Here is a 26723-nt window from a genome sequence, read left to right on the forward strand (position 1 = left end):
CTAAATAGGAAAATTAAAGGGGTCACAACTCGAAAATTCAATGCTAAGTGCAAACGTAGTAGCACCCCTGTGTAATGTAACAAATTCAATTTGCTAACTTCCCGATGTCGAACAAACATGATATTTGGCAGCAGCATTCTTTAGGCGCTATATAGGAAAATTAAAGGGGTTACCACTGGTTTATTCAATGCTAAGTGCAAAAGGAGTAATGTAACTTCCCAGTATTGGCAGGAACATTCTTTAGGTCCTTAATAGGAAATGTAAAGGGTTGATAACTCGAATATTCAATGCTAAGTGCAAAAGTATTGGCGCCCATGTGTAATGTACCAAATCTAATTCTCTAATTTCCCAATGTAATACAAACATGAAATTTAGGATGATCATTCTTTAGGTCCGAAATAGGAAAAGTAAAGGGGTCACAACTCGAAAATTCACTGCTAAGTGCAAAAGTATTGGCGCCCTTCTGTAATGTACCAAATCCAGTTCTCTAACTTCTTGATGTTGTACAAACATGACATTTGGGATTCTTAGGTCCTAAAAAGGAAAAGTGAAGGGGTCACAACTCGATTATTAAATTCTTAGTGCAAAAGTGTTGGCGCCCCTGTGTAATGTACCAAATCTAATTGTCTAAATTTCAGGTGTCGCACAGACATGAATTTTGGCAGGAGCATTCTTTAGGTAACAATTTGATTTTGCAATGCTAAGTGAAAAAGTATTACCACCCCTATTTAATGTAACTTCCCATTGTCGTTCAAACATGAAATTTGGCACGACCATTCTTTAGGTCCTAAATGGGAAAAGTAAAGGGGTTGCAACTTGATTATTCAATGCTAAGTGCAAAAGTATTGGCAGGAACATTCTTTAGGTACTTAATAGAAAAAGTGAAGGGCTCAAAACTCGCTTATTCAATGCTAACTACAAAAGTATTAGCACCCCTGTGTAATGTACCAAATCTAATTCTCCAACTTCCCGATGTTGTACAAACATCAAATTTGGCATGAGCATTCTTTAGGTCCTTAATAGGAAAAGCAAAGGGATCAGAACTCAAAAATTCACTGCTAAGTGAAAAAGTATTAGCATACCTGTGTAATGTACCGAATCTAATTCTCTAACTTCCCGATGTTGTACAAACATCAAATTTGGCAGGAGCATTCTTTAGGATCTAATTAGGAAGAGTAAAGGGGGCACAACTTGATTATTCAATGCTAAGTGCTAAAGTATTAGCACCCCTATGTAATGTAACTTCCCATTGTCATAGAAACATGAAATTTGGCATGACCATTCTTTAGGCCCTATATAGGAAAATTGAAGGGGTCACCACTGTTTTATTCAATGCTTTGTGCAAGAGGAGTGTCAACCCTATGTAATGTAATGTCCCAGTGTCGTACAAACATGAAATTTGGCACAAAAAGTCTTTAGGTCCTAAATAGGAAAAGTAAAGGGCTCACAACTTGATTATTCAATGCTAAGTGCAAAAGTATTAGCACCCCTATGTAATGCAACTTCCCATTGTCGTAGAAACATGAAATTTTGCACGACCATTCTTTAGGTCCTAAATAAGAAAAGTAAAGTGGTCACAACTCGAAAATTCACTGCTGTCATTTTTATTTGTACCATTTGTATTTTGGGTATATATAATCTATTGTATAACTTTAGTTACATTTTTTTGGAGGGGAAGGAGAAAAAATACCAATTCTGCCATAGTTTTTTTTTTCTTATTACAGCGTAAGGACTCGTTCACACGAGCGTAAACTGCTTATGGCTGCATGTTTTGGTTGGAAAAGTACACTTTTCTGGCTGCTTGTACAGAACAAACATATTTTCATCCCAGATACTTCCTTCCTGATTTAGTAAATATAAGCATAAAGCCATCAGATTACAGTCACCATTCCATCTCTGACTATGGACTCCGAAAGCAGCATTGATCATGAGACACTTTATGATGATGAAAGACCAGCAGGTACATTCATTTAACTTTTCTATTTTGATACTTTTATTTTTTTTAATATTTTCTGGTTTCTATTTTATTGCCTCTTCATGTTCTCCAGATTAGTGACTGATGACTGTAAGTAAGCAGCAGTCAGTAAAAACGATTCTGCATGAAATCCACCACAAAATCTGCTATGTGAACACAACCGTACTGTAGTTACTGGTAACGTGCAATCCCATTTTCCGGCAGTGGTTTCTAACTCTTGTATATACAGAATGTATCTGTCCCATGGCTGATCATTTTTCTTTAATGGTAGTTTTTTTAGTATTTGGCTTGATATTTCGGAAACTTTAGCATTCTGGTAATTTACACTGTTCATTCTGGAGCTAATTAGGACTGTAATTGAGGAGTCCTGTACATAAATGGCTGTATGGATATTCTGCACAGTCCAGGCCGACTATGAAGTCAAGTCACAACATACCGGGCTAGTGAATATCAGTATATATTACATTACTGCGTCTTCTCATTACAGGCAGAAGGTGGTACGATTCTTACACCTGGAAACCAGAATGGATTTCCTATGGACTGCTGGCCCTACTGTATGTTCTCATCCTGGTCCTCTTTATTACTGTCTATGCTGGAGGTAAGAATGTTTTATTATTGCTATTAAAAACTTTGATTCACTGGATTCTGATTGGATTGTCAAAGAGATACTGCCCTTTGTAAAAACTTGATAGGTTAGAGGAGGGGTGTGAAACTCATTTTCACCAAGGGCCACATCAGTCTTATGGTTGCCTTCAAAGGGCTGATTGTAATTGTAAGACTGTATAGTAATAGGGCCCCCAAGTAGTAAGTGACCCCATAGTAACCACAGTAGTAATAGTGACCAGAACAGTAATAGGGACCCTCATAGTGGCCCCAGCAGAAAGTGACCCCTATGGTGGCCCAATAAATAATAGTAACTTTCATAGTTGCCCCAGTCGTAATACGGTCCACCATAGTGGCACTAGTAGTGACAGTGATCCCTCATAGTGTCCCCAGTAGTAGTAGTAGTGACTCCCATATTGCCCCCAGTAATAATAGTGATCATTAAAGTGGTCCCAGTAGTAATGGTACTGCCATAAAGGCCCTGTAGTATTAGTGATCCCCATAATGGCACTAGTAATAATAATGACTCCCATAGTGGCCCTAATAGTGATAGCGACCACTCATAGTTATGTCAGTAGTAAAAATGATGGTTATAGTGATATTGCAGATCTCCAAAGTAACCCCAGTAGTAAGTGACCCTATATTGGTGCCCTCAAATAGTAATAGTGACCACCATGGTGGCTCCAAAAGTAACAGCATCCCCTATATTGACCCCAATAGTAATAAGTGACCCCCATAGTAGTCCCAGTAGTAATAGCAATACCTCTATTGGCCTCTGGCCAGGCACTCCACTCACCCACCATGCAGCTCTGATCCATCAGTAGTCACTTCTGAGTCTGTGACTGCTGACCTCTTTCTTGGCGTCTGCTCTGCATAGAAGATGGCACACTCCAGCGGGGAAGAGGTCTCATGTCACAGACTCTGCACTGCCACCGCTGGACTGATACTGCAGGCTAAGTGAGTGGAGTCGCTGTTAGGTTGCTTGGCTGGTGAGTCACATAAAGTGAGGTTGTGGGCCATATTCATCCCGCCAGCGTTCTGTTTGATGTGTGTGGGTTAGAGCATCATGTCAGAGGTTTTGGTTGGTGGGGGTCAGATTGCTGATACCTCTGTTGATCCCTGAACTGAATGGGTTGCAGCACTCCAAGCAGTGTGCCCCTTTAGTTGTCTTCGTTGCTTGTCAGCAACTCTTGATAGCTGAAGATGAACGAATAGACTTTTATAGACAGTTGTGTCCATCTTCAGCTGCTGAGAGAAGCCAACAGGCAACAAAGACAGTCGAAGGTACATGATTTTTGTATGAGCGCTGCAGCCCCTTTGTTTCAGCGCCTTAGGACCTCGACCCTCACTGATCAAAACTTTTGACATGTTGCCCTGTCAGTGCAGTTAGAGTCCTTTTACATGGGACAATTGTCTGGTGTTTAAGAACCTGACAGTCATCCAAACAATTACCGCTACTGTACTTCACAGAGGAGCGATAATCGTGCAGCGCATGAAGGTGGAGCGAGATGGACATCACTTCTGCCTGCCTAGAAAACAGGCCAATCGTTGTTTGATTTGTATGCCTGCATAAGCTGAATGATGAATGAGAAGCCAATAAATTATCATTCGCTGTTCAGTCGCTGGCAGGGTTGACAGAGAATGATTATCAGTCAGTTTTCCACAATCCAACGATAAAAAAAAAAATCACTGTAAGCTGCCATACTTACTGCTATACTGCTAGAAGATACAAGGGCAGGTATAGACACCACATCCCTCTGCATGCAGATGGTCCAATTGTTATATGGAGGACACCCTGTGCTCCCCCGGCGTTCAAAGCCAGACTGCTTGCTGCAAAAATACTGATAAATATGAGGTACTAGTTAATATTTTCATCAAAATACAAAAACTCGCAAACCCATGTCAAGGGTCCCAGTTTTCTGGTGAGTCCCTGAATTTAGATATTTTTTGATTTGTACGATCAAGCGATAAACTGACTTATGATGGTTCCATGTAAAAGGTCTGTTGAGGTACCTTTACACGGGATGATTACATTTTCATTGGAAACAGTAACTGTGGGCGATAATCATCCCAAACAAATTCTGCAGCACTTTACAAGTCCACAGGCCACAATGTTCCAAAGGGTATCTTCACAACTAAGGCCTCCTTTCTGGAAGCTCCCCATAGCAGTGGCATGGGCTACCTCTATGCTATACATGGCCCTGGTCCATCCAATGGCATATTGGTCAGTACTATAGATTATGAAATGCTTTACCGGCCGAGCAGCAGCCGCCAGATTATTACTGACTTTATTTATTTAGCCCATTTTATAATTTACCCCTAAAACAGGATGCAACCGGACACAGATATATGCGGGGCTCACATTATCCTGCCTAGACAGATCCAGTCTTCTGTATAGCAGACGTCAATGCTAACATTACATAACAGGATAGATACAGTATTGTGCCCTGTGTTAATGGTAGTTTTTTTTCTTCTAATTTTGGGGGCTAAAAAGTAGCACCATTCATCAGGTTGCATGTGAATAGTACCGAAGTGCCATAAAGTATAGCATTATAGTTGTACAAGGGAATAGTGAGGTCAGTTATTGTCACTGATTTATTTGGATATTTTGATATTTTTCATTTTCTCTCTATATGTCTGATATATTTGATGAGAGGAGGTAAGCTAATGTGTTAACCAATTTAAGAATGATTCTCTATTTCCTAACAGGCTATGTCTCCAGTACCAGAAAAGATTTGGTCACTTTAAAAGAGATGAATGACTTTAGGGAAAGAGGTAATATTTTTGTGTGTTTGTCATGTTGAGATCAGAGCCCTTTAATAGTGCTGGGCTGAATGGTCATTCATCCAATAGCTATTCCTTTGTTCTCCCCATATATATGCACACTCAGTTTGTATCATAGAATGGTAGAGTTGGAAGGGACCTCCAGGGTCATCGGGTCCAACTTCCTGCGCAATGCAAGCTCATTAAATCATCCCAGACAGAAGTCTGTCCAGCCTCCATTGAAGGAGAACTCACCACCACCCTTCGCAACCTGTTCTACTCATATCTAATCTGTGTCTTCTTCCTTTCAATTTCCTCCCATTGCCTCTAGTCTTTCCTTGTACAAATCAGAATAGGACTGATCCGTCTGCACTGTGACAGCCCTTCAGATATTTGTAGACAGCTATTAGGTCTCCACTCAGCCTTCTTTTTTGCAAGCTAAACATTCCCAGATCCTTTAACCGTTCCCCGTAGGACATGATTTGCAGACCGCTCACCATCTTGGTAACTATTCACTGAACTTGCTCCAGTTTGTCAATGTATTCCAGGTGAGGTCTGACCCTGGAAGACTAGAGGGTAATAATTACCTCACGCAATTTAGACTCTATGCTTCTCTTAAAGGAGATGTCCCGCGCCGAAACGGTTTTTTTTTTTTTTTAAACCCCCCCCCCGTTCGGCGCGAGACAACCCCGATGCAGGGGTTAAAAAAACCACCCGCACAGCGCTTACCTGAATCCCGGCGGTCCGGCGTCTTCATACTCACCTGCTGAAGATGGCCGCCGGGATCCTCTGTCTTCATGGACCGCAGGGCTTCTGTGCGGTCCATTGCCGATTCCAGCCTCCTGATTGGCTGGAATCGGCACGTGACGGGGCGGAGCTACACGGAGCTACACGGAGCCCCATAGAGAAGAGGAGAAGACCCGGACTGCGCAAGCGCGGCTAATTTGGCCATCGGAGGGCGAAAATTAGTCGGCACCATGGAGACGAGGACGCTAGCAACGGAGCAGGTAAGTAAAAAACTTTTTATAACTTCTGTATGGCTCATAATTAATGCACAATGTACATTACAAAGTGCATTATTATGGCCATGCAGAAGTGTATAGACCCACTTGCTGCCTCGGGACAACCCCTTTAATACATCCCAGAATTATGTTTCCTTTTTTGCTGCTATATCACACTGTTGGCTCATCTTCAGTCTGTAATCTGCTAGTATGCCCAAATCTTTTTCACATGTGCTGCTGTTTAGCCCAATTCCTCCCTTTCTGTATGTGCTTTTTTCATTTTTCTTGGCCAGATGTAGGACTTTGAATTTCTCCCTGTTTAATACCCTTTTGATAGTCATCACCCACTGCTCAAGCTTATCTAGATATTTTTGAATCCTCTTTCTCTTGTCTCATGTTAGCTATCCTTCCTAGCTTTGTGTCATTGGTGAATTTGATCAGATTCCCCTCAATTCCTTCATCTAGATCATTTATAAAAAATGTTGAACAACACTGGGCTCGGGATACAGCCTTGTGGTACCTTACTTTAGAAATTCTTCCAATTGAATGTGCAGCCATTTATAACTACTCTTTCAGTATGATCACTCAGCCAGTTATGAATCCACCTAACAGTTGCCTTGTTAATCCCATATTTGGTCTTTTTTTTTCAATAAGGATGGTATGAGATACTTTGTCAAATGCTTTACTAAAGTCAAGATTTACGATATCTATCACATTTTCCTGATCAACCCAGTTGGTGATTCTGTCATAGAAGGAAATTAGATTTGTATGGCATGACTTGTTAGTTGCAAACTTATGCTGGCTCTGGTTACTCTATTCTCATTCAAGTACTTTGAAGTACTTGAATGAGAATGGAGTAACCATTCTCATTCAAGTATTCTGTCTGGGATGATTTAGTGAATCCTGCACTGAGCAGGGGGTTGGACCAGATGACCCTGGAGGTCCCTTCCAATTCTACCATTCTATGATTCTACTTACATGCTGCTTAATATTTTGTTGAAAGATCATTCCTGGTATAGAAGTCAGACTCACAGACCTGTAGTTTCCTGGATCCACCTATTTCCCTTTTTTGAAGATAGGGATAACATTTGCCGTTCTCCCATCTTTTGAGACTTCTACTGTTCTCCAGAAATTTTCAAAGATTATGGCGAGTGGTTCAGCAATTACTTCTTCTGCTTCCTTCAGTATCATAGGATGTAATTCAACTGGACCTGGAGACTTAAGAATTTTTCTAATTGATTCCTTACCATCTCTCTGTTTGTAGATAGCCTGCATTCTTTGATCACTTCAATAGCACAGAGAAGATCAGTTGCTGTTACATTTACTTCATGAAAAGAGATGAGCGAGCACCAAAATGCTCGGGTGCTCGTTGCTCGAGTCGAGCTTTCCACAATGCTCGAGAGTTCGTTTCGAGTAACGAACCCCATTAAAGTCAATGGGCGACTCGAGCAGTTTTGTATATGACCGATGCTCTCTAAGGTTTTCATTTGTGCAAATCTTCAAAACCTATGAAAGTGATGGAAACGACATAGATACGGATAGGGCAGGCGAGGGGCAACATGCAGGGCTGCATCTCAGGTTCCTAGGTCTCACTATTAATCCACAATAGCGGCAAGAGTGGGCCCCCCCCCCCCCAATTTTTTTTTACTTCGGACAAACCCTCATTAGCAAGGCACACCTTAGCTAAGCACCACACTACCTCCAATCAAGCACAATTCCTGCCTGTGAGACACACTGCTGCCTCTTCTTCTGGGTTACATGCTGCCCAACCCCCCCCCCCCCCCCCCTGCACGACCGTGCATCCGCAGCGCACACAAAATTGCCCCTGCCCAGCCTTCAGCTGCCCTCATGCCACACGCTCGCTTCATAGCCACACCACCCTCTATTTATAAGTGTGTCTGCCATGAGGAGGAACCGGAGGCACACACTGCAGAGGGTTGGCAGGGCCAGGCAGCGACCCTCTTTGAAAGTGTGGGCGATAGCCCACAATGCTGTTGAGAATTGATAATAGATTGACGTTCCATCTTCATTCCAATCCTTTGCCACCTCCGTCAGGAGCTGCAAATGTGGGCATAAGGGGGACTCCGCTGCCAGCCCAGCACTTCTACACATCTCCACAATGCAGCAATACTCGGTGTGGGAAGTATGTGAGCGGGCCCTGGGTCAGCCTCTGTCCCAGCAAACACCTTGTGTGGCCCAAGGTGCTGCGAGTGACATAGCAATGGGGAATCCATGTGTCCACACACTACTCATTCTGTTTGGGTGTCGGATACCTCGTCGACAACACAAGGGGTAATGCATCTGCACTCTGCACCCTACCCAAGTCTTTCAGTGTTTTGGGGACAGACAGGTAAAACACCTCAATGGGAAGTATGTGTGCACCCACAGCATGGGTGGCTAGCAGGAACACACAGACGGTACATAAAGAAATCCAATTGCAGTGCCCCGGATAGTTGAGCTTACGTGAGAGAAAATACATGTTGACTGCGGCCCACACGCCATGCCCTAGACATTCTGTTTTTTTTTAAAGTGCCAGGCAGGTATAACTCCGCTATGGCAAGTCTGTGTGCCCACACAGCATGGGTGGCTAGCAGGAACACACAGACGGTACATAAAGAAATCCCATTGCAGTGCCCCAGATAGCTGAGGTTACGTGAAAGGAAATACATGTTGGCCTCAGCCCACAATCCATGCCCTAGTCAGTCTGGGTTTTTTGGGGGGCCAGATAGGTATAACACCACGATGGGAAGACTTAGTGCACCCATAGTATACACAGACCCCTGTAATATTCCTGTAGCAAAGGTATAAGCTGACCCCAGTAACATTTATGTTGCAGAAGTCTAGGGAGACACCATTAACACATTTCTGTAGTAACAGTATAAACAGACCCCAGTAACATTTCATTAGCAGAAGTATTGGCAGACCCCTGTAACATTTGTGTAGCAGCAGTATATGCAGACCCCCTGTAACATTTACATGGCAGAAGTATAGGCAGACCCCAGTAACATTCTTGAAGCAGAAGTATAGGCAGACTCCTGTAACATTTAAGTGGCAGCAGTATAGACAGACCCCTGTAACATTTATGTGGCAGAAGTATAGGCAGACCCCAGTAACAGTTATGTAGCAGCAGTATAGGCGGACCCCTGTAACATTTCTGTAGCAGCAGTATAAGCAGACCCCTGTAAGATTTATGTAGCAGAAGCATAGGTAGACCCCTGTAGCATGTCTGTAGTAGAAGTATAGGCAGACCCCAGTAACATTTCTGTTGCAGCAGTATAAGCAGACCCCTGAAACATTTATGTAGCGGAAGCATAGGTAGACCCCAGTACCATTTTTGTAGAAGAGGTATACGCAGACCCCTGTAACATTTCTGTAGTAACACTATAGACAGATCCCAGTGACATTTCTGTAGCAGAAGTATAGGCATACCCCTGTAACATTTACGTGACAGAAGTATAGGCCAACCCCAGTAAAATTAATGGGGCAGCAGTATAGGCAGACCCCAGTAACATCCTTGTGACAGCAGTATAGGAAGAACCCTGTAACATTTAAGTGGCAGAAGTATAGGCAGAGCCCTGTAACATTCAAGTGGCAGCTGTATAGGCAGACCCCTGTAACATGTAAGTGGCAGCAGTATAGGCAGACTCATGTAATTTTCTTGTAGCAGAAGTATAGGCAGGCAGGCAGACCCCTGTAAAATTTCTGTAGTAATAGTATAGGCCAACCTCTGAAACATTGGGATACCATGAGCGTAGGCGAAGGCCGGAAAAATTAGTTGGATAAGAGTGTAGGTGTGGGCCCCAAAAATTAGTGTACCAAGAGTACAAGTGTACCTCTAAAAAATTTATCAACCGAGAGGGCAGGTGAAACCCATAAACATTTTTTTAAAGAGCTCACTGTTGCTTAATTTGTAACAGAGCCTGGAGGCAGCCCTGTTGAAAAAAATTGGTTCATGTTACAGTCTCAATCCTTTTGAAACTTGGAAAAATTGTAAAAAAAATTGGTAGATGTAGATGGGCCTTTTGAGCCGCAGAAAAATTGGCCGTTCAGCGCGATGACATGTTGTTTCTGGAGGAGGAGTAGCAGGAGGAGGACTAATGTCAGAGACAGATTGACAAAGCTAAATGCCCCGTTTAACCGGTGATATAGAGGAGAGTGCTTTTATCTGCGGTTGCAGCGAAAACAATCTTTAGGTTCCGCTGCTCTCCGCCGGTGGAGAAGAGTAGTCTGGGGAAATCCAGGCTTTGTTCATCTTTACGAGTGTAAGCATGTCGACACTGGCAGTTGACAGGCAGGTACGCTTGTCCGTGATGATTCCCCCAGCTGCACTAAACACCCTCTCTGACAAGACGCTAGCGGCAGGGCAAGCAAGCACCTCCAGGGCATACAGCGCAAGTTCGTGCCACATGTCCAGCTTCGACACCCAATAGTTGTATGGAGCAGAGGCATCGCGGAGGATGGTGGTACGATTGGCTACGTACTCCCTCACCATCTTTTTACAGTGCTCCCTCCGACTCAGCCTTGACTGGGGAGTGGTGACGCAGTCTTGTTGGGGAGCCATAAAGCTGGCAAAGGCCTTGGAGAGTGTTTCCCTGCCTGCGCTGAACATGCTGCCTGATCTCCGCGCCTCCCCTGCTACTTGGTTCTCGGAACTGCGCCTTCTGTCGCTAGCGCTGTCAGATGGGAAGTTTACCATCAGTTTGTCCACCAGGGCCCTGTGGTATTGCATCACTCTCGAACCTCTTTCCTCTTCGGGAATGAGAGTGGAAAGGTTCTCCTTATACCGGGGGTCGAGAAGGGTGTACACCCAGTAATCCGTAGTGGCCAGAATGCGTCTAACGCAAGGGTCACGAGAAAGGCAGCCTAATATTAAAGTCAGCCATGTGTGCCAGGGTACCAGTACGCAACACATCCCTGTCCTCACTAGGAAGATCACTTTCCGGATCCTCTTCCTCCTCCTCCTCCTCGTCCACAGGCCATACACGCTCAACAGATGGGAGGCAAGCAGCATGGGTACCGTCTGCAGTGGACCCAGCTGTCACTTCCCCCTCCTCCTCCTGATCCTCCCCCTCCTCCTCCAAAACGCACTGAGATATAGACATGAGGGTGCTCTGACTATCAAGCGACACACTCTCTTCCCCCGTCTCCTGTTCCGACCGCAAAGTGTCGGCCTTTATGCTTTGCAGCGAACTTCTCAAGAGGCATAGCAGAGGAATGGTGACGCTAATGATTGCAGCATCCCCGCTCACCATCTGGGTAGACACCTCAAAGTTTCCGAGGACCTAGCAGATGTCTGCCATTCAGGCCCACTCCTCGGTAAAGAATTGGGGAGGCTGACTCCCACTACGCCACCCATGTTGGAGTTGGTATTCCACTATTGCTCTAAGCTGCTCATACAGCCTGGCCAACATGTGGAGCGTAGAATTCCACCGCGTGGGCACATCGCACAGCAGATGGTGCTCTGGCAGATTAAACCGATGTTGCAGGGTCCTCAGGGTGGCAGCGTCCGTGGTGGACTTGCGAAAATGTGCGCAGACGCGGCGCACCTTGCCGAGCAGGTCTGACAAGTGTGGGTAGTTTTTCAGAAACCGCTGAACCACCAGATTGAAGACGTGGGCCAGGCATGGTACGTGTGTGAGGCTGCCGAGCTGCCGAGCCGCCATCAGGTTACGGCCGTTGTCACACACGACCATGCCCGGTTGCAGGCTCAGCGGCAAAAGCCAGCAGTCGGTCTGCTCTGTCAGACCCTGCAACAGCTGGGGGGGCCGTGTGCCTCTTGTCACATAGGCTGAGTAGTTTCAGCACGGTCTGCTGACGCTTGCCCACCGCTGTGCTGCTGCGCCGCGCTGCTCACATTTCTTAATTGAGAGGTAGAGGTTGCGTAGCAGGAGGAGGAGGGGGAGGGTTTAGAGGAGGTGGCATAGACCGCCTCAGATACCAGAACCAAGGAAGGACCCACAATTCTGGGTGGGGGTAGGACGTGTGCGGTCCCAGGCTCTGACTCGGTCCCAGCCTCGACCAAATTCACCCAATGTGCCTTCAGGGAGATATAGTGGCCCTGCCCGCCAGTACTTGTCCACGTGTCTGTGGTTAAGTGGACCTTCCCAGTAACTGCGTTGGTGAGGGCACGATTGATGTTGCGGGAGACGTGCTGGTGTAGGGCTGGGATGGCACTCCGCGAAAAATAGTGGCGACTGGGGACCAAGTAGCGTGGGACCGCCGCCGCCATCATGTTTTTGAAAGCCTCCGTTTCCACAAGCCTGTACGGCAGCATCTCCAGGCTGATCAATTTGGCAATGTGCACGTTCAATGCTTGAGCGTGCGGGTGCATGGCGGCGTATTTGCGCTTGCGCTAGCGACAGCTGGATGCTGCGCTGAGAGACATGGCTGGATGGGGCCGAGGACAGCGGAGGTGAGGGTGTGGGTGCAGGCCGGGAGGCGCTCGTGCCTGTGTCCTGGGAAGGGGGTTAGATCTGAGTGGCAGGTTGTGGCACAGGGGGAGAGGCAGTGGTGCAACCTGGAGGCAGTGAACAGCCTTCATCCCACCTTGTGGGGTGCTTGGCCATCATATGCCTGCGCATGCTGGTGGTGGTGAGGCTGGTACTGGTGGCTCCCCGGCTGATCTTGGCGCGACACAGGTTGCACACCACTGTTCGTCGGTCGTCCACGCTCCCACTGAAAAACATCCACACCTTTGAAGAGCTAGGCCTCTGCAGGGTGGCTTGGCGCGAGGGGGTGCTTTGGGAAACAGTTGGGGGAGTCTTCGCTCTGGCCCTGTCTCTACCCCTGCCCACCCCAATGCCTCTTCCAACCTGTCCTGCTGCTGCACTTGCCTCCCCCTCTGAAGACCTCTCCCCAGTTGGCTTAGCGAACCAGGTGGGGTCAGTCACCTCATCATCCAGCGGCTCTCCCTCCGAATCCTCTGTGCGCTCCTCCCTCGAACTTACTGCCCTTATTACTACCTCACAGATAGACAACTGTGTCTCATCATCATCGACCTCCTCACCCACTGAAAGCTCTTGAGACAGCCTCCACGTCCTCGCCCGCGTCTACGGCCACAACCTCTAGGCCTACCCCTACCCCTCAGCATGGTGTTTTTCGAATAGAGCAGACACAAAGCGGTGTAAAAAATTATGCAATTATTGGCCTGCACTTGGAGGCTGGCAGCGGTTATGTTACACACACTGTAGGCCGAAAAAAGTATACACTAGGCTGCAGAAAGGCCTAGCTGGCTAATAGTGAGCCACTACAACTTTCAGCAGCCACAACAGTAATGCACATAGTCACAGGTAGCCCTAAGGAGGAGTTTTTTTTCAGATTTTTTTGAAAGAGCCCACAGCCTAGATAGCGTGTATATGTCTTTCCCTCTATCAGCGGCTGTGGCCGTACGCTGTGCGTGAAGTTGACAGGACGCACAGAGCGGTGTAAAAAATTAGGCAATTATTGGCCTGCACTTGGAGGATCACAGCGGTTATGTAACGCACACTGTAAGCTGAAAAAATTATACGCTAGGCTGCAGAAAGGCCTAGCTGGCTAATAGTGAGCCACTACAACTCCCAGCCGCCACAACAGTAATGCACACGGTCACAGGTAGCCCTAAGAAGAAACTTTTTTGGGGTACTTGTTGACAAGATTCTACACTACCACTGTCCCTGCCTCACCAGTACTGCCCCTATACTCTGTATAATTGACTGCAGAGTGAGAGCACAATAGTCTGCACAGGCCAAGATGAAAAATAAAATGTGCAAAACTGCTCCCAGCAGCCACAACAGTAATGCACACGGTAAGATGTGGCTCTAAGATGGACCATTGGGGTTCTTGCAGACGCAAACAGTAGCCTAACACTCTCCATATAGCAGGAACAGCCGGAACAGAACTCTCCCTATTCTCTGCCAGCGTGTGTCTGAGGCGAGCAGCGGGCGGGACCGCTTTAAATACTCGGCGTTCACTTGATCTCACCAGCCACTCACTGCAAGGGGGTGGGATAGGGCTGGAACGTCACAGGAGGAAGTTGTAATGCCTTCCCTGCATGTCTATTGGTCAGAAAATGGCGCAAAACATGCAGGGAAGGAAATGGAATTGACTCGAGTACCGCATGGTGCTCGTCTAGAGTAACGAGTATCTCGAGTACCCTAATACTTGAGCGAGCATCAAGCTCGGACGATTACGTTCGCTCATCTCTATTCAAGCAAAACTGATACGAAATAGGAATTTAAAAGTTTGTCCTTCTCAACATTATTGAGTTGGTGTGAACAGTCCTGTTGTGAATCATTTGCCATCCAGGGATAGGTAGGTCCCTAGGCTCCAGCACAGGGTCGTCCTTCTCAGGACGATCACCCTGCTTGCAGGTAGGTTTCATGTGGTGATTGTTCCGTTAGAGTAAGGATATGTTATATCTGCCGGTGAGACCAGTTCGCAGTCTGACCTTGGTGTTCAGTATGCATTTTGTGTGTGCTTATGGCATTTGTGTGAACACTATATTAGGTCTGTGCTGAGGCTTGGTGCACTGGTGTTGCGAAGACATAACAGAGGATCTCACATTGTAATAAAAAGCTCTCTCATATGTAGAGAATTTACTTTTTAATATGCCTAAATTCTGCATTTCCAATGTGAAAATACCCTGGAAGCAAATGGGCCCTAATACAAAAACTTCAGCGGTACATCCACTTGGTGATGAACCATTTACAGTCCTTCTGTTTTACTATGTGATACAGAAGACTGTGTGTTCCTTAAGCCTCAGGTTTCGTGTTTAATACAATTTCTGCACCATCTATGGTTACACTTGTCCTTGGACCCCATAAAATAATCTACATACACTGAACAGTGCTCTTCACGTCAATAAAATTCTAACTACAATATTTTTTCCCTGCAGTACATAACCTTTCTTCAGCTATGGATGACCTACATACATCACTAAAGAGTAAGTCACCAAGGGAAATGTCATCATGGAACGGTAGAGGGATTGGGAAATCCATGAATATTAATTTCTGAGTCAAAAAACAGAAAATGCTTCCTAAGAAAAATATGCAAAATAGCTCTCCTACACATGACCCGGAAACTGGCCAATCCAACATGGCCGATGTAAGTAGTAGGAACATAATGATAACGTTAAAGGCGTAGGGTAATAACAGTGATATGAGCAAACAAACACATGGATGTCCAGTAGAGTAAAAAGGCTTCTCCAAGAATTGAAGATAAATAGCCACCGTACCTCCAGCTTGTGAGAAACCCTTCCTAGAAGGTAACTGGGATGGGTTGAATGCAGTTGTAGAACGTAGGGGAGGGCTGTGGATGGTGCGGGGGAATCAATGTCCTCCGGCATGTAAATCTTATTTTATTTTGGTTTTCAGAGAAGACTTGTGAGGACGGATGGAAGCAGCTTGATGACAGTTGCTATTCCTCTACTGTAGTTAAAGCTACTTGGTCACAGACCAGAGATTCATGTCTCAAGAAAGGGGCTGACCTAGCTTCAATCACCAGTGAGCGGGAGCAGGTGAGATAATGGTGCAACATGGCAGCTCAAACTGCCAATATGGCCAAAGGGCATTAATTTACATCACTAACCATCAGCTCTATCATGTCAATGGGTGAAGGACTGTATCTATGACATCAACCGTCACTTCTAGAATCCATTGGTGTCTGATTTCTAGTATTTCTGTAATCTGTTTGTTTGCTAGTTTGGTTGTGAAGTGTGTTTGGTTGTAAACTATTGATGGTTTGTCCTCCATTCCCTGGGACTCCCTCTGATCAACTGCTTGCCAGGCCACCACACTTGTACATTGAACTATTTTCTGCAGGAAGCAGACAGCTACATTCCTGTGGCAAGGCTTGGTATTACAGGCAAAGTGGCAGTTGAATGGAATGGCCTGTAATATCCAACCTGGCCACTATGGTAAAAAAAAACATATTTAGTATCACTGTTTGTGAAAGTTTGATTTATTGAAAAATTCATTCATTCATTATTCATTATGCATGGGCACCTCTGTCAGAAAAAAATACACAACGCCAGAGTTTTGCTTTCTTGGTTACCCCTATCTTCGATAACATTTAATAAAAAGTGATCAAAAAGTAGTTTGTACCCTAAAATGGTACCAAGGGAAACTACAGGGGATTTCACAAATAAACAAGCTTTCACAAAGCCTAATCAACAGCAATATAAAAAGAATATGGTTGTCAAAAGATGGCGGCAAAAGTTAATTAAAAGTATGCACCTTTTATTTTTAAAAGGTAGTGCAACAAACACTCTACAAATCTGGTAATGCCGTAACTGTTCTGACCCACAGAATAATAAAAATCTACCCTAAAAAATGTCTCCATTTCAACTTTTTTTTAAAGATTTGCAGTAGAAAGCATGCAAAAATTTTAGGCAGGGGTGGAGAAAAATGCTGCAAAGTATGAGGCCTCATGGAAAGAAGAAAATGTCAGTGTCCTTGGGGAGGATAAATAAATAAAGGTTTGCCAACAAATTCAATTTGAAAGAAGCCAAATTGTCCCCCTTTTAGGCGTCCTGCACACGGGCGGGAGTTCCGCAGCAGGATTTCCCGCAGAATTTCCGCCCGTGGAATCTGCCATAGGATTGCGTTAGCAACGCAATCCTAGGCAGACAGCCGCGATTTGTCTGCGCGAAATCACACGCAGAAAACAAATCGCGGCATGCTCTATTTCTGCGAGCCCCGCACAGAAATCTCACTCCCCGGCCACCGGCTCCAGTCTGCGCATGCGCCGGCTGTCCGACAGCCGTCACATCAAACAGCTGGAGCCGTGGAAGCAGGTGAGTACGCGCTGGTCTCTGCAGGGTCGCGGGTCGGGTCCCGCTGCAAGAATTCTCCCAGCGGGATCCGACCCGGGCGTCTGCAGGCTGTCTTAGGGTGACTAGCCACCACAGTTCTTTTTCACTGCGAAATTCGCAGCGTTTTGTTTTCTCCAGGGGGATTTCTAATGGTAAAATCGCATCGTGCAAAATCGTGATTTCACGGGAAATTGCGATTTTGCTGCGATGTGTTTTTAACATTAGGAAGCCGCATAGACACCTGGAAAAAAAAGCAGCAAATTCGTAAACGCTAGTGGGTAGTCACCCTCAGCCTCTATTGCATAAGTGGAGGCCTATGACAATGTTTGGTTACATGATCAAAAATACAGCCTACACTCATCTCCATGTCAAGGAAGGAGCTCCTCATAAATGATCACACTGAAGTAACTCTGGCACTTTGGCTTCGGTGCCTTGGTTATTTTGAGTTTGAAGGAATCTAGTATTCATTTTCTGTGAAAGCTCTTGGATTTTGTATTGGAAGATTACCTTCTATATGGTGTGAAGAGTGTGGTTGGCCTCACCCCCTGATTCTCTGGACCAGCTGCTACCAATGCTCCTAGCTGCTCTCTCTTTTTCAGCTATTCCTTGTTTCTATATCTGGTGCTTCTTCATACAAACATTGTTGGATTGGACTCCATGATATGGATGAAGAAGGAACCTGGACATGGGTCGATGGAAGCAATTATGAAACATCTTACAAGTAAGTTTCCCAAGAAGATGATAAGGTTGAATTAAACCCATAAATGTATACTGTAGGAAGGAAGTGAACTATGTGCCAAATAGAATTGGTGACTTTTTCATTCAACCATCTTATTTAGTCCCTATAAGACATAGTAACATAGCATATTAGGCTGAAAGAAGACAATGTCCATCCAGTTCAGTCTGTTTCCATCCCCCTTATTGATCCAGAGGAAGGCAGAATAAAACCCAAAGAGCCAGAAGCCAACTTATCTCATTTTGGGGGAAAATAATTCCTTTCCGACTCCATAATGGCAGACAGAATAATCCCTGGATCAAAATTTGAAAAGTTCCTATCTGACTCCAACACCCAGATCAAAACCCCGCTGTTTATGTAATGTCTACTGTATATCCTGTAATATCGTAGATAGCAGCATAGTAGACACGGCCTATTTTGGCCCAAAGACACAGTGATTTTTTGGGGATTTTCAACTTCACTTTTCAAAAACTCTAACTTTGTTATTTTTCCGTATACGTGGCCATGGAAGGCTTGTTGCTGGCAAGGCGAATTGTAGTTTCTACTGGTGCCATTTTTAGGTACACATAATGTATTGTAAAAACTTTATTCATTTTGTATCTATCATATGTTTAGGTTTTTCCAATTTTGCTAAATAAAAACCCTTTTTTGGAAATAAAAATGTCCTGTTTAGCGCTTCACGGGATAAAGGAGTGGAGATGGGGTGTATAGATTACACCAAATCGTGTAGTTTAATGGCAACGCGTTTCAGCCCTCTGTGGGGCCTTTTTCAAGCATCTTGAAAAAGGCCCCACAGAGGGCTGAAACGCGTTGCCATTAAACTACACGATTTGGTGTAATCTATACACCCCATCTCCACTCCTTTATCCCGTGAAGCGCTAAACAGGACATTTTTGCTCTAAAGTTTCCACTCCACGGGGTTCCTTATTACTAGGGAACCCTGACATCCTAGCAGCTCTCCGTTTTTCAGGATTGGGAAGAAGGATACATGGATCAAACTTTTCTATAGGCTATCCCGGAATTGGAGGTACTAGTGGGTTTTCCCACCCTGGGAAACTCACTAAGTACCGGGTAAGTCCTTTTCTTTTACCTAATTATACTACAGTATTTCCATATAGCACTGAAGGAGCGCTACTTCTGATCCCGACCCTTTTATTATTGATTCTTTTTTGGAAATAATTTTTTCTATATTGCTATTTTCAAAGTCCCGTATCTTTTTTTATTTTTTCATGGACGAATCTCTGTATCTGCTTGTTTTTGATCACTTTTATTTAATGTTTTGGGGAGGCAAAACAAACACATGCATTTTACCTATCTTTTTAGTGTTTTCTTTTACAGTTTTTGTCGTGCAGGATAAAGAGCACATTCAATTTATTGTACAGGTCATGACGGATACGATGATATCAAATATGTGGGATTTAAAAAAAAAAATTCTTACATCCTGTAACGTTAAGACGTTAAAAGTAGTCCGTCACCTATTTTTTGGCCTTCACGCCTTAGTCAGACGGGCGATTTTTCGCGCGATTTGCAGATCGCATGACGGATGCGCATCCGCAAATCGCGTGACCGGTGCGCGCAAGTCGCCCGCAAATCGCCCGAAAATCTGCTCCTAGCCGCATTTCATTAGAAACAGGCCGGAGCTGTCCAGCGCATTGCATTCAATGGAGACGGCAATACAGCCGTCTCCATTGAAAGCAATGCGCTGCGGGCGAGCCCGGGATGAATTGACGGGAAGGGGTTAAATATATAAGCCCTTCCCTGCAACCCATCCTAAAATGTGTTAAAATTAAAAAAAATTGTATACTCACCTTCTCCCGGCAGCCGGAACTCCGCGTGGCAGTCCTGCAGTGGGTGTGAAGGGGGTGTGAGTCAGACCTGCCCCCTGATTGGCTCAGCGCTGAGCCAATCAGAGGCATGCCTCACTCACACCCATTCATGAATTCATGAATGGATGTGAGTCAGACCTGCCCCTGATTGGCTCAGAGCTGAGAGGCAGCAGTCACTCACCCATTCATGAATTCATGAATGGGTGTGTGAGTGTTTTCAGCCTCTGATTGGTCAGGGCTGTGACCAATCAGAGGCAGATCATTCAGCAGGCGGGGATTTTAAAGCCCCACCGGCTGAATAGTGCCAAGAAGCAGTTCAGGAGAACTGACAGCGGCCGCGGCTGGACTCCGGCTGCAGCGGAAAGGTGAGTATACAATTTTTTTTTATTTTAAAAACATTTTAGAATGAATTGCAGGGAAGGGTTTATATATTTAACCCCTTCCCGACAATTCACCCCGCGCACGCCGGCAGCCCATTGCTTTCAATGGAGCGGCTATATTGCCGCTCCATTGAATTCAATGGGCAAACATCGTTCTCTGTCACAACTGTTACAGCTGTGGCAGAGAAGAATGATTTGTCTTCTATATGTTCTCAATGGGGTCGGCGCTGCTGCCGCCGGCCCCATTGAGCGCATATACAGAAGCGAACAGGAATCGCAGATCGCAGATAGGAGCGATCTGCGATTTTTTGTTCTATAATTTATCGGACGAGCGCATAAAAAGCGCTCATGTGTCCGATACCATTGCAAAGCAATGGTTTTATAAAATCGCCGGACGCATGCGCATGCGCAAATTGCGCGAAAAATTGCCCGGCAGACTAAGGCCTCAAACTGAATATACTATACAATGAGTGCTCTTATGTGGAATCCATAGATACCTTTATTTTCAGCTTGGCTCCACTGTCCACATATCAGTCTTTATCCTGCACATATGCAACTTAACAGTAGGCCATCTAATGGGCAGTCCAACCCCTTCCTGTGGTCTCTCTCCCTATTGCTTAAAAAACTGCCCCATTCCATGCTTAGTGATATCTCCACCTCTGCTCTCTGGAATCATCATATGTTTCACCATCACTGCACTTGCGCCACTCAAGCATGACATTAGTCCAGGCCAAGAAGAACTTGCAGGATCTGAGGAGCAGGCCCACAGCCGAGGAGATAACGGGGAAGATTGCAGCCTTGTCACGGGGGTCTCTACCATCTCCTTCCCTGGGTATAGCATGGGACCCGACCAAGTTACTGCTGGGGGAGTTTCACAGAGTAACCCAGTAGGTGGTTTATCTTAAGTCCTTTTTGTCACTCATGACAACACCGTTCCAACCTCTGCAGTGAATCCAGAAGTTCTGAATAAAGAGTCCACACGCAGGGATAAAGTTTCAGAGCAAAACCGGGAACGGTCGGTTGAGCTCACTTGTAGAAAACAGGTACAGTCCAGAACTTTACACATGCCAGCAGGGTACTGGTGCCAACACAATGGTGGTGTGACAGGGAGGATTCACAGGATGTCAACCGAGTCCACAGTCCCAGTTATCTGTGGAGGTCTACTTTCATCCACTCTCTCTCTTTCCAGCTCTCTACCAGTCAACACTCCCGTTTAGAAGTTGCACTCAGCACTGCATGGCAGCTCCTCTTACTCAGTGCTTAGTGGTAGCACTGGCACATCCTGGGTAGGATGGTCCCAGGTCAAGCAAAAGGGAATCGCTCAGCTTCTTCCTTTCTGTCCACACACAGACCAATCTGTGTCTGTGGGGTTCACTCACTTGCAGACTAGGCTCTTTCTTGCTAACTCTCAGACCTTCTGCTAGACTGCACAATGACTCATGAAAGAAGCCTAATTATCTTGCACTCACCTTGCACATTCATACTTATGGAGGGGCCCTGTTAACTCTGGGCCACTACAGACTCACAGTGCATGTGCTAGCTCACCTAGTGCAATGCAAGCGCAGTAATGGTAGAACACATGGTGTCTCCAGAAAAGGAGCTGTAGACTTCACTAAGCGTTAGAATGGGGTGTTTTAAACAATAAGGGGGAAGAAAGCCCAGACCGCAGGCAGCGGTGGATGGCCCACCACTAAATTGCATATGGCATAAATCTAAAGACTAATATCTGGACAGTGAAACCATGCTGCAAAGAAATAAAAGGTATTTGTGAATTCCACATAACAGTGCACATTGTATAGTATAGTCGGCTTGTAGGCCAAAATATAGGTGATAGACTTCCTTTAAAGGGGTTGTCTAGGTACCAGACAACGTTCTCCCTTGTGCTTGAGCCCTTATTATTTACAGTTTACTTACAAAGTAGAGCTCTAGATCAGATTAATGTAGATATTGTATTAGACACAGAGTAACGCCTCATTTACACAGCCGTAATGCAGCCTCAACTTCATCTCTATATGCCTCTGATTACATAAAGAGGCATGCAGAGTTGTTTCCTCTTCCATTGCATACCATATTACTGTGGTATCTGTAACATTGCTACGTAGGGCCTTTTCTCATCACCTTTTGACACAACATTCAATGCATGTGGTGGGAAAGCTCCTGGGATATGTGCAGAGAGAATCCATAGGTTCCCATTCAGCTGACATATGTCTTATGAGTGTCCCTTCGCCATATTCCAGGGTGGTATGCATTGACCTAACTCTTTTTGTGATATGGACTTAAGTTTAGTGGACTTCACCATACCTTCCAACTTTAGAGCAACAAAAAGAGGGACGATCTCGTCTCACAGTAATTGTGCCCTTCAGTGACCCCCAGCACCGTAACTGTCCCTCAGTGACCTCCTTACATTACTAGTACACCTATAAATAATAGAGGCCAGCTCTACACAAGACATGTCTTCTCTGATTGACATCTGCTTTTTCTTCTTTATCCAGGCCCAGACCACCATGACCAGCCATTACTTATCTCTGCACACTTTCCCAATTCTTCCACTATCACCCAATGAACCTCTCAGTAACCCCTCCACCCTTTTAGTACTGGTGACCCTCTGTGGCACCACAAAGTAATGTCCACCTCTGTGCCAGCACTTAGATATAATGCCCAATTCTGTGGCTCCGGGCACAGTGCCCCCATTTTCTGGCTTCAGGTTTAGTGCCCTGTCAGTCTCCCGCTTCCCATTTCCCTGCTCCTGAACCTCAATCAATTAGTAGAACATCTACTGCATTTTCTATCTGCCTCCCTCACACAGGAGTCGGACTGCCACATGGCATTACTTTCTATATTACGTACGATTCTCCCCCGCCTCTCCTGCTCTGAGCACAGTTGGGCTTATTTACTATACAAAATACAACAGTTTTCTGGTAAAATAGCAGCAATAAACTGTCTTACCTGCTTTGTGCCAAACTTACTGTGTGTTTTTAGACAATTTTTTGACTTGTTAAAAAAGGGGCATGGCCTAAATTGCCCCAAATTTCAATAAATTGTGCACAAATTTTAGCATAATTTTTGGTGTAAACTATGCTAATTAATAGATGTTCCAAACTTAGAGTAAAGGCGTGGCCTAAGTAACGCAGCAGATTGCAGCCACCATTTTTGGTGTAAACTAAGCCAGCTAATAGGTGGCCTAAACTTCGGACAGACAGTCTTAAAGTTCGACAGATTCATCATTCAGCAGAGCTAATATGCGAAGTCCTGCCTTCTTTAGACTACCTTTAAGACAGTATAAGGGCGAGCACCCACTGGCGTTTGCGTTTTCCGCGTTTTCCCGCGTTTTTTCCGCCCGTTTTCCGCGGCGTTTTTCGCGGCGTTTTCGCGGCTTTTCCATTAATTTCCATGGAGAAAAATAAGGACACATATGCAACTGACAGCTCCTATGTTAAAAACGCAAACGCAACGCAAAAAAAACGCCAGTGGACAGGAACACATGTTATCTCTATGCCTGTGCAGGAAAAACGCAAAACGCAAAACGCAAAACGCAGGTAAAAAAACGCCAGTGGGTGCTCGCCCTTAGACCGACTTCAAATGACTGGAGGTTTCCTGCGGAATCCGCGGTCGTCGTCCACACGGAGGATTCGCAGCAAATACCTTTCTAAGCATGCTATGTAGACTCGCTTTTTTCTTGACACTCGCGGAAACTAAGGGCTCCTGCACACTTGCGTTTTTCTTGCGCGTTTTTTTACGTGATATCGCTGCGTTTTTTTCCACGATTGTCAATGGGATTTTCTCATTTTAAAAATCATCGCAAGTTAATGCTTTGCAATTTTTGCGCGATGCGATTTTAACATTTTAACACTAGTCCCATTGACAAGTGCGTTAAAAAAATGCAGCGATATCGCGTGAAAAAATGCACAAGAAAAACGCAAGTGTGCAGGAGCCCTAATTGTGATTTCCGTGAGAGTAGGAAAAATCGCAGCATGCTCTATTTTGCTGCGGACTTCCTACGGACGGCTTTCATTGAAGTCAATGGAAACCATCCGTTCTGCAGCCCATCCACAATTGACAATGCGGATAGGTTGCGGGTACCCGCGATGGCACGTAAAAAACACATATTTTTTAAAAATCAGTACAACGCAGCACTGACGGTGAACGTCAGTGAGTAGTACAGAAATTACAGGTACATGGAACCTTTGTACAGAGGGCTGATGTAGTGGGAACCGCTGGCTTAACTATAGGGGATGCAGTTGCACCCGGACCCAGGAGCCTTAGGGGGCCCATAAGGCCTTTTCGTCTCCATATAGGGAACGAAATACTATGAAAAAAGCATTATAGTTGGGGGCCCTGTTACAAGTTTTGCATTGGGGCCCAGGAACTTCAAGTTACGCCCCTGGTGGGAAACACTGCCGGAAGATTCTCCCGACGTATACCAGTGATGTGAAGATGTGACCAGAGCCTTACTGGTATGACTGCCCAGCAATATCTATATATATAAAGCTGAAAGCCCTCACTGACTGACTGACTCACTGACTGACTGACTCACTGACTGACTGACTGACTCACTGACTGACTGACTGACTGACTGACTGACTCACTGACTGACTCACTGACTGACTCACTGACTCACTGGCTGACTGACTGACTCACTGACTGACTCACTGACTGACCCACTCACTGACCGACTGACTGACTCACTGACTCACTGACTGACTGACTGACTGACTGACTCGCCAAAAGTTCTCCAACTTCCCGATATCGTAGAAACATGAATTTTGGCACGAGCATAGATTATCTCCAAAATAGGAAAAGTAATTGGGTCCCAACTCGGTTATTCAATTCTAGCGCAAAAGAATTGGCGTCAAAATTTTACGTACATAATCTAAATCTGTCACTTCCCAATGTCATAGAAACTTAAAATTTGGCACGGGCATTGATTATGTCATAAATAGGAAAAGCTAATGGGTCCCAACTCGATTATTCAATTCTATGCGCAAAAGAATTAGCGTCCAAATTTTATGTACGGAATCTAATTTTCTCACTTTCCGGTGTCATAGAAACAGGAAATTTGGCACGAGCATTGATTATGTCATAAATAGGAAAAGCTAATGGGTCCCAACTCGATTATTCAATTCTATGCGCAAAAGAATTGGCGTCAAAATTTTACGTACGGAATGTAATTTTCTCACTTTCCGGTGACATAGAAACTTGAAATTTGGCACGAGCATTGATTATGTCATAAATAGGAAAAGCTAATGGGTGCCAACTCGATTATTCAATTCTATGCGCAAAAGAATTAGCGTCCAAATTTTACGTACGGAATGTAATTTTCTCACTTTCCGGTGTCATAGAAACGTGAAATTTGGCACGAGCATTGATTATTTCATAAATAGGAAAAGCTAATGGGTCCCAATTCGATTATTTAATTCTATGCGCAAAAGAATTAGCATCAAAATTTTACGTACGGAATGTATTTTTCTCACTTTCTGGTGTCATAGAAACGTGAAATTTGGCACGAGCATTGATTATGTCATAAATAGAAAAAGCTAATGGGTCCCAACTCCATTATTCAATTCTATGCGCAAAAGAATTAGCGTCCAAATTTTACGTACGGAATGTAATTTTCTCACATAGAAACTTAAAATTTGGCACGGGCATTGATTATGTCATAAATAGGAAAAGCTAATGGGTCCCAACTTGATTATTCAATTCTATGCGCAAAAGAATTAGCGTCCAAATTTTACGTACGGAATATAATTTTCTCACTTTCCGGTGTCATAGAAGCGTGAAATTTGGCATGAGCATCGGTTATGTCATAAATAGGAAAAGCTAATGGGTCCCAACTCGATTATTCAATTCTATGCGCAAAAGAATTAGCGTCCAAATTTTATGTACGGAATGTAATTTTCTCACTTTCCGGTGTCATAGAAACGTGAAATTTGGCACGAGCATTGATTATGTCATAAATAGGAAAAGTTAATGGGTGCCAACTCGAATGTTCAATTCTAGCGCAAAAGAATTAGCGTCCAAATTTTACATACGGAATGTAATTTTCTCACTTTCCGGTGTCATAGAAACATGAAATTTGGCACGAGCATTGAATATGTCATAAATAGGAAAAGCTAATGGGTCCCACCTCGATTGTTCAATTTTAAGAGCAAAAGAATTAGCGTCCACATTTCACGTATGGAATCTAATTCTCTCACTTCCTGATGTCATTTTATATAAAGGAAGCATCGCATGTTTACCTCCCGTGGTGTTTCCTGGGTAACACAGAGAACTATGCAAAATGGTGAACATATGTTTTTCCAGTATCTCTAAAGTAACCACGACTTCATAAGATTTCCGTGTGAACACCAGATAAACACCAGTAGCAAATTAACTCGGGCGAAGTCGGGTATACCAGCTAGTCTTTAATAATGTGTCATTTATTTTCAGGCGTTGGGGAAATGAACAGCCAGATGACTGGGAGGATGCTGAAGATTGTGTGCACTTGCGGGCCTTTGGAGAGTGGAATGACATTTCCTGTGATTATGAAGGTGCCTACGGGATTTGTGAGAAGAAGCTCTGAGCTCATCTTAGACATCTAGAACCAAACAGAACTTTACGAATGAGGATGAATTATACTTCCCATCTCATTTATCTCTGCATGATTTATGTCT

The 26723-nt window shown here is 44.8% G+C and overlaps 1 protein-coding gene across 1 annotated transcript; it reads left to right on the forward strand.

Moving 5' to 3' along the window:
• Positions 1-1902: 1902 nt before the first annotated feature.
• On the forward strand, positions 1903-26723 carry LOC136610862 (lactose-binding lectin l-2-like). The gene is made up of 8 exons (XM_066590060.1): positions 1903-1960; positions 2463-2573; positions 5243-5249; positions 5301-5353; positions 15215-15262; positions 15693-15835; positions 17731-17852; positions 26500-26723. The coding sequence occupies exons 1-8, from the start codon at positions 1903-1905 to the stop codon at positions 26630-26632; spliced, it is 675 nt and encodes a 224-aa protein (XP_066446157.1). The 3' UTR covers positions 26633-26723.

This window comes from Eleutherodactylus coqui, chromosome 2 (assembly GCF_035609145.1).
Source record: "Eleutherodactylus coqui strain aEleCoq1 chromosome 2, aEleCoq1.hap1, whole genome shotgun sequence".
NCBI lineage: Eukaryota > Metazoa > Chordata > Amphibia > Anura > Eleutherodactylidae > Eleutherodactylus > Eleutherodactylus coqui.

What these genes read in the sequence shown, in the direction of transcription:
- LOC136610862 (XM_066590060.1), top strand. Translation starts at nt 1,903, where the DNA reads ATGGACTCCGAAAGCAGCATTGATCATGAGACACTTTATGATGATGAA. An exon ending in CCTACATACATCACTAAAGA is followed by an intron (nt 15,263 to 15,692) that starts GTAAGTCACCAA and finishes TTTGGTTTTCAG; the next exon opens with AGAAGACTTGTGAGGACGGA. An exon ending in TCACCAGTGAGCGGGAGCAG is followed by an intron (nt 15,836 to 17,730) that starts GTGAGATAATGG and finishes TCTCTTTTTCAG; the next exon opens with CTATTCCTTGTTTCTATATC.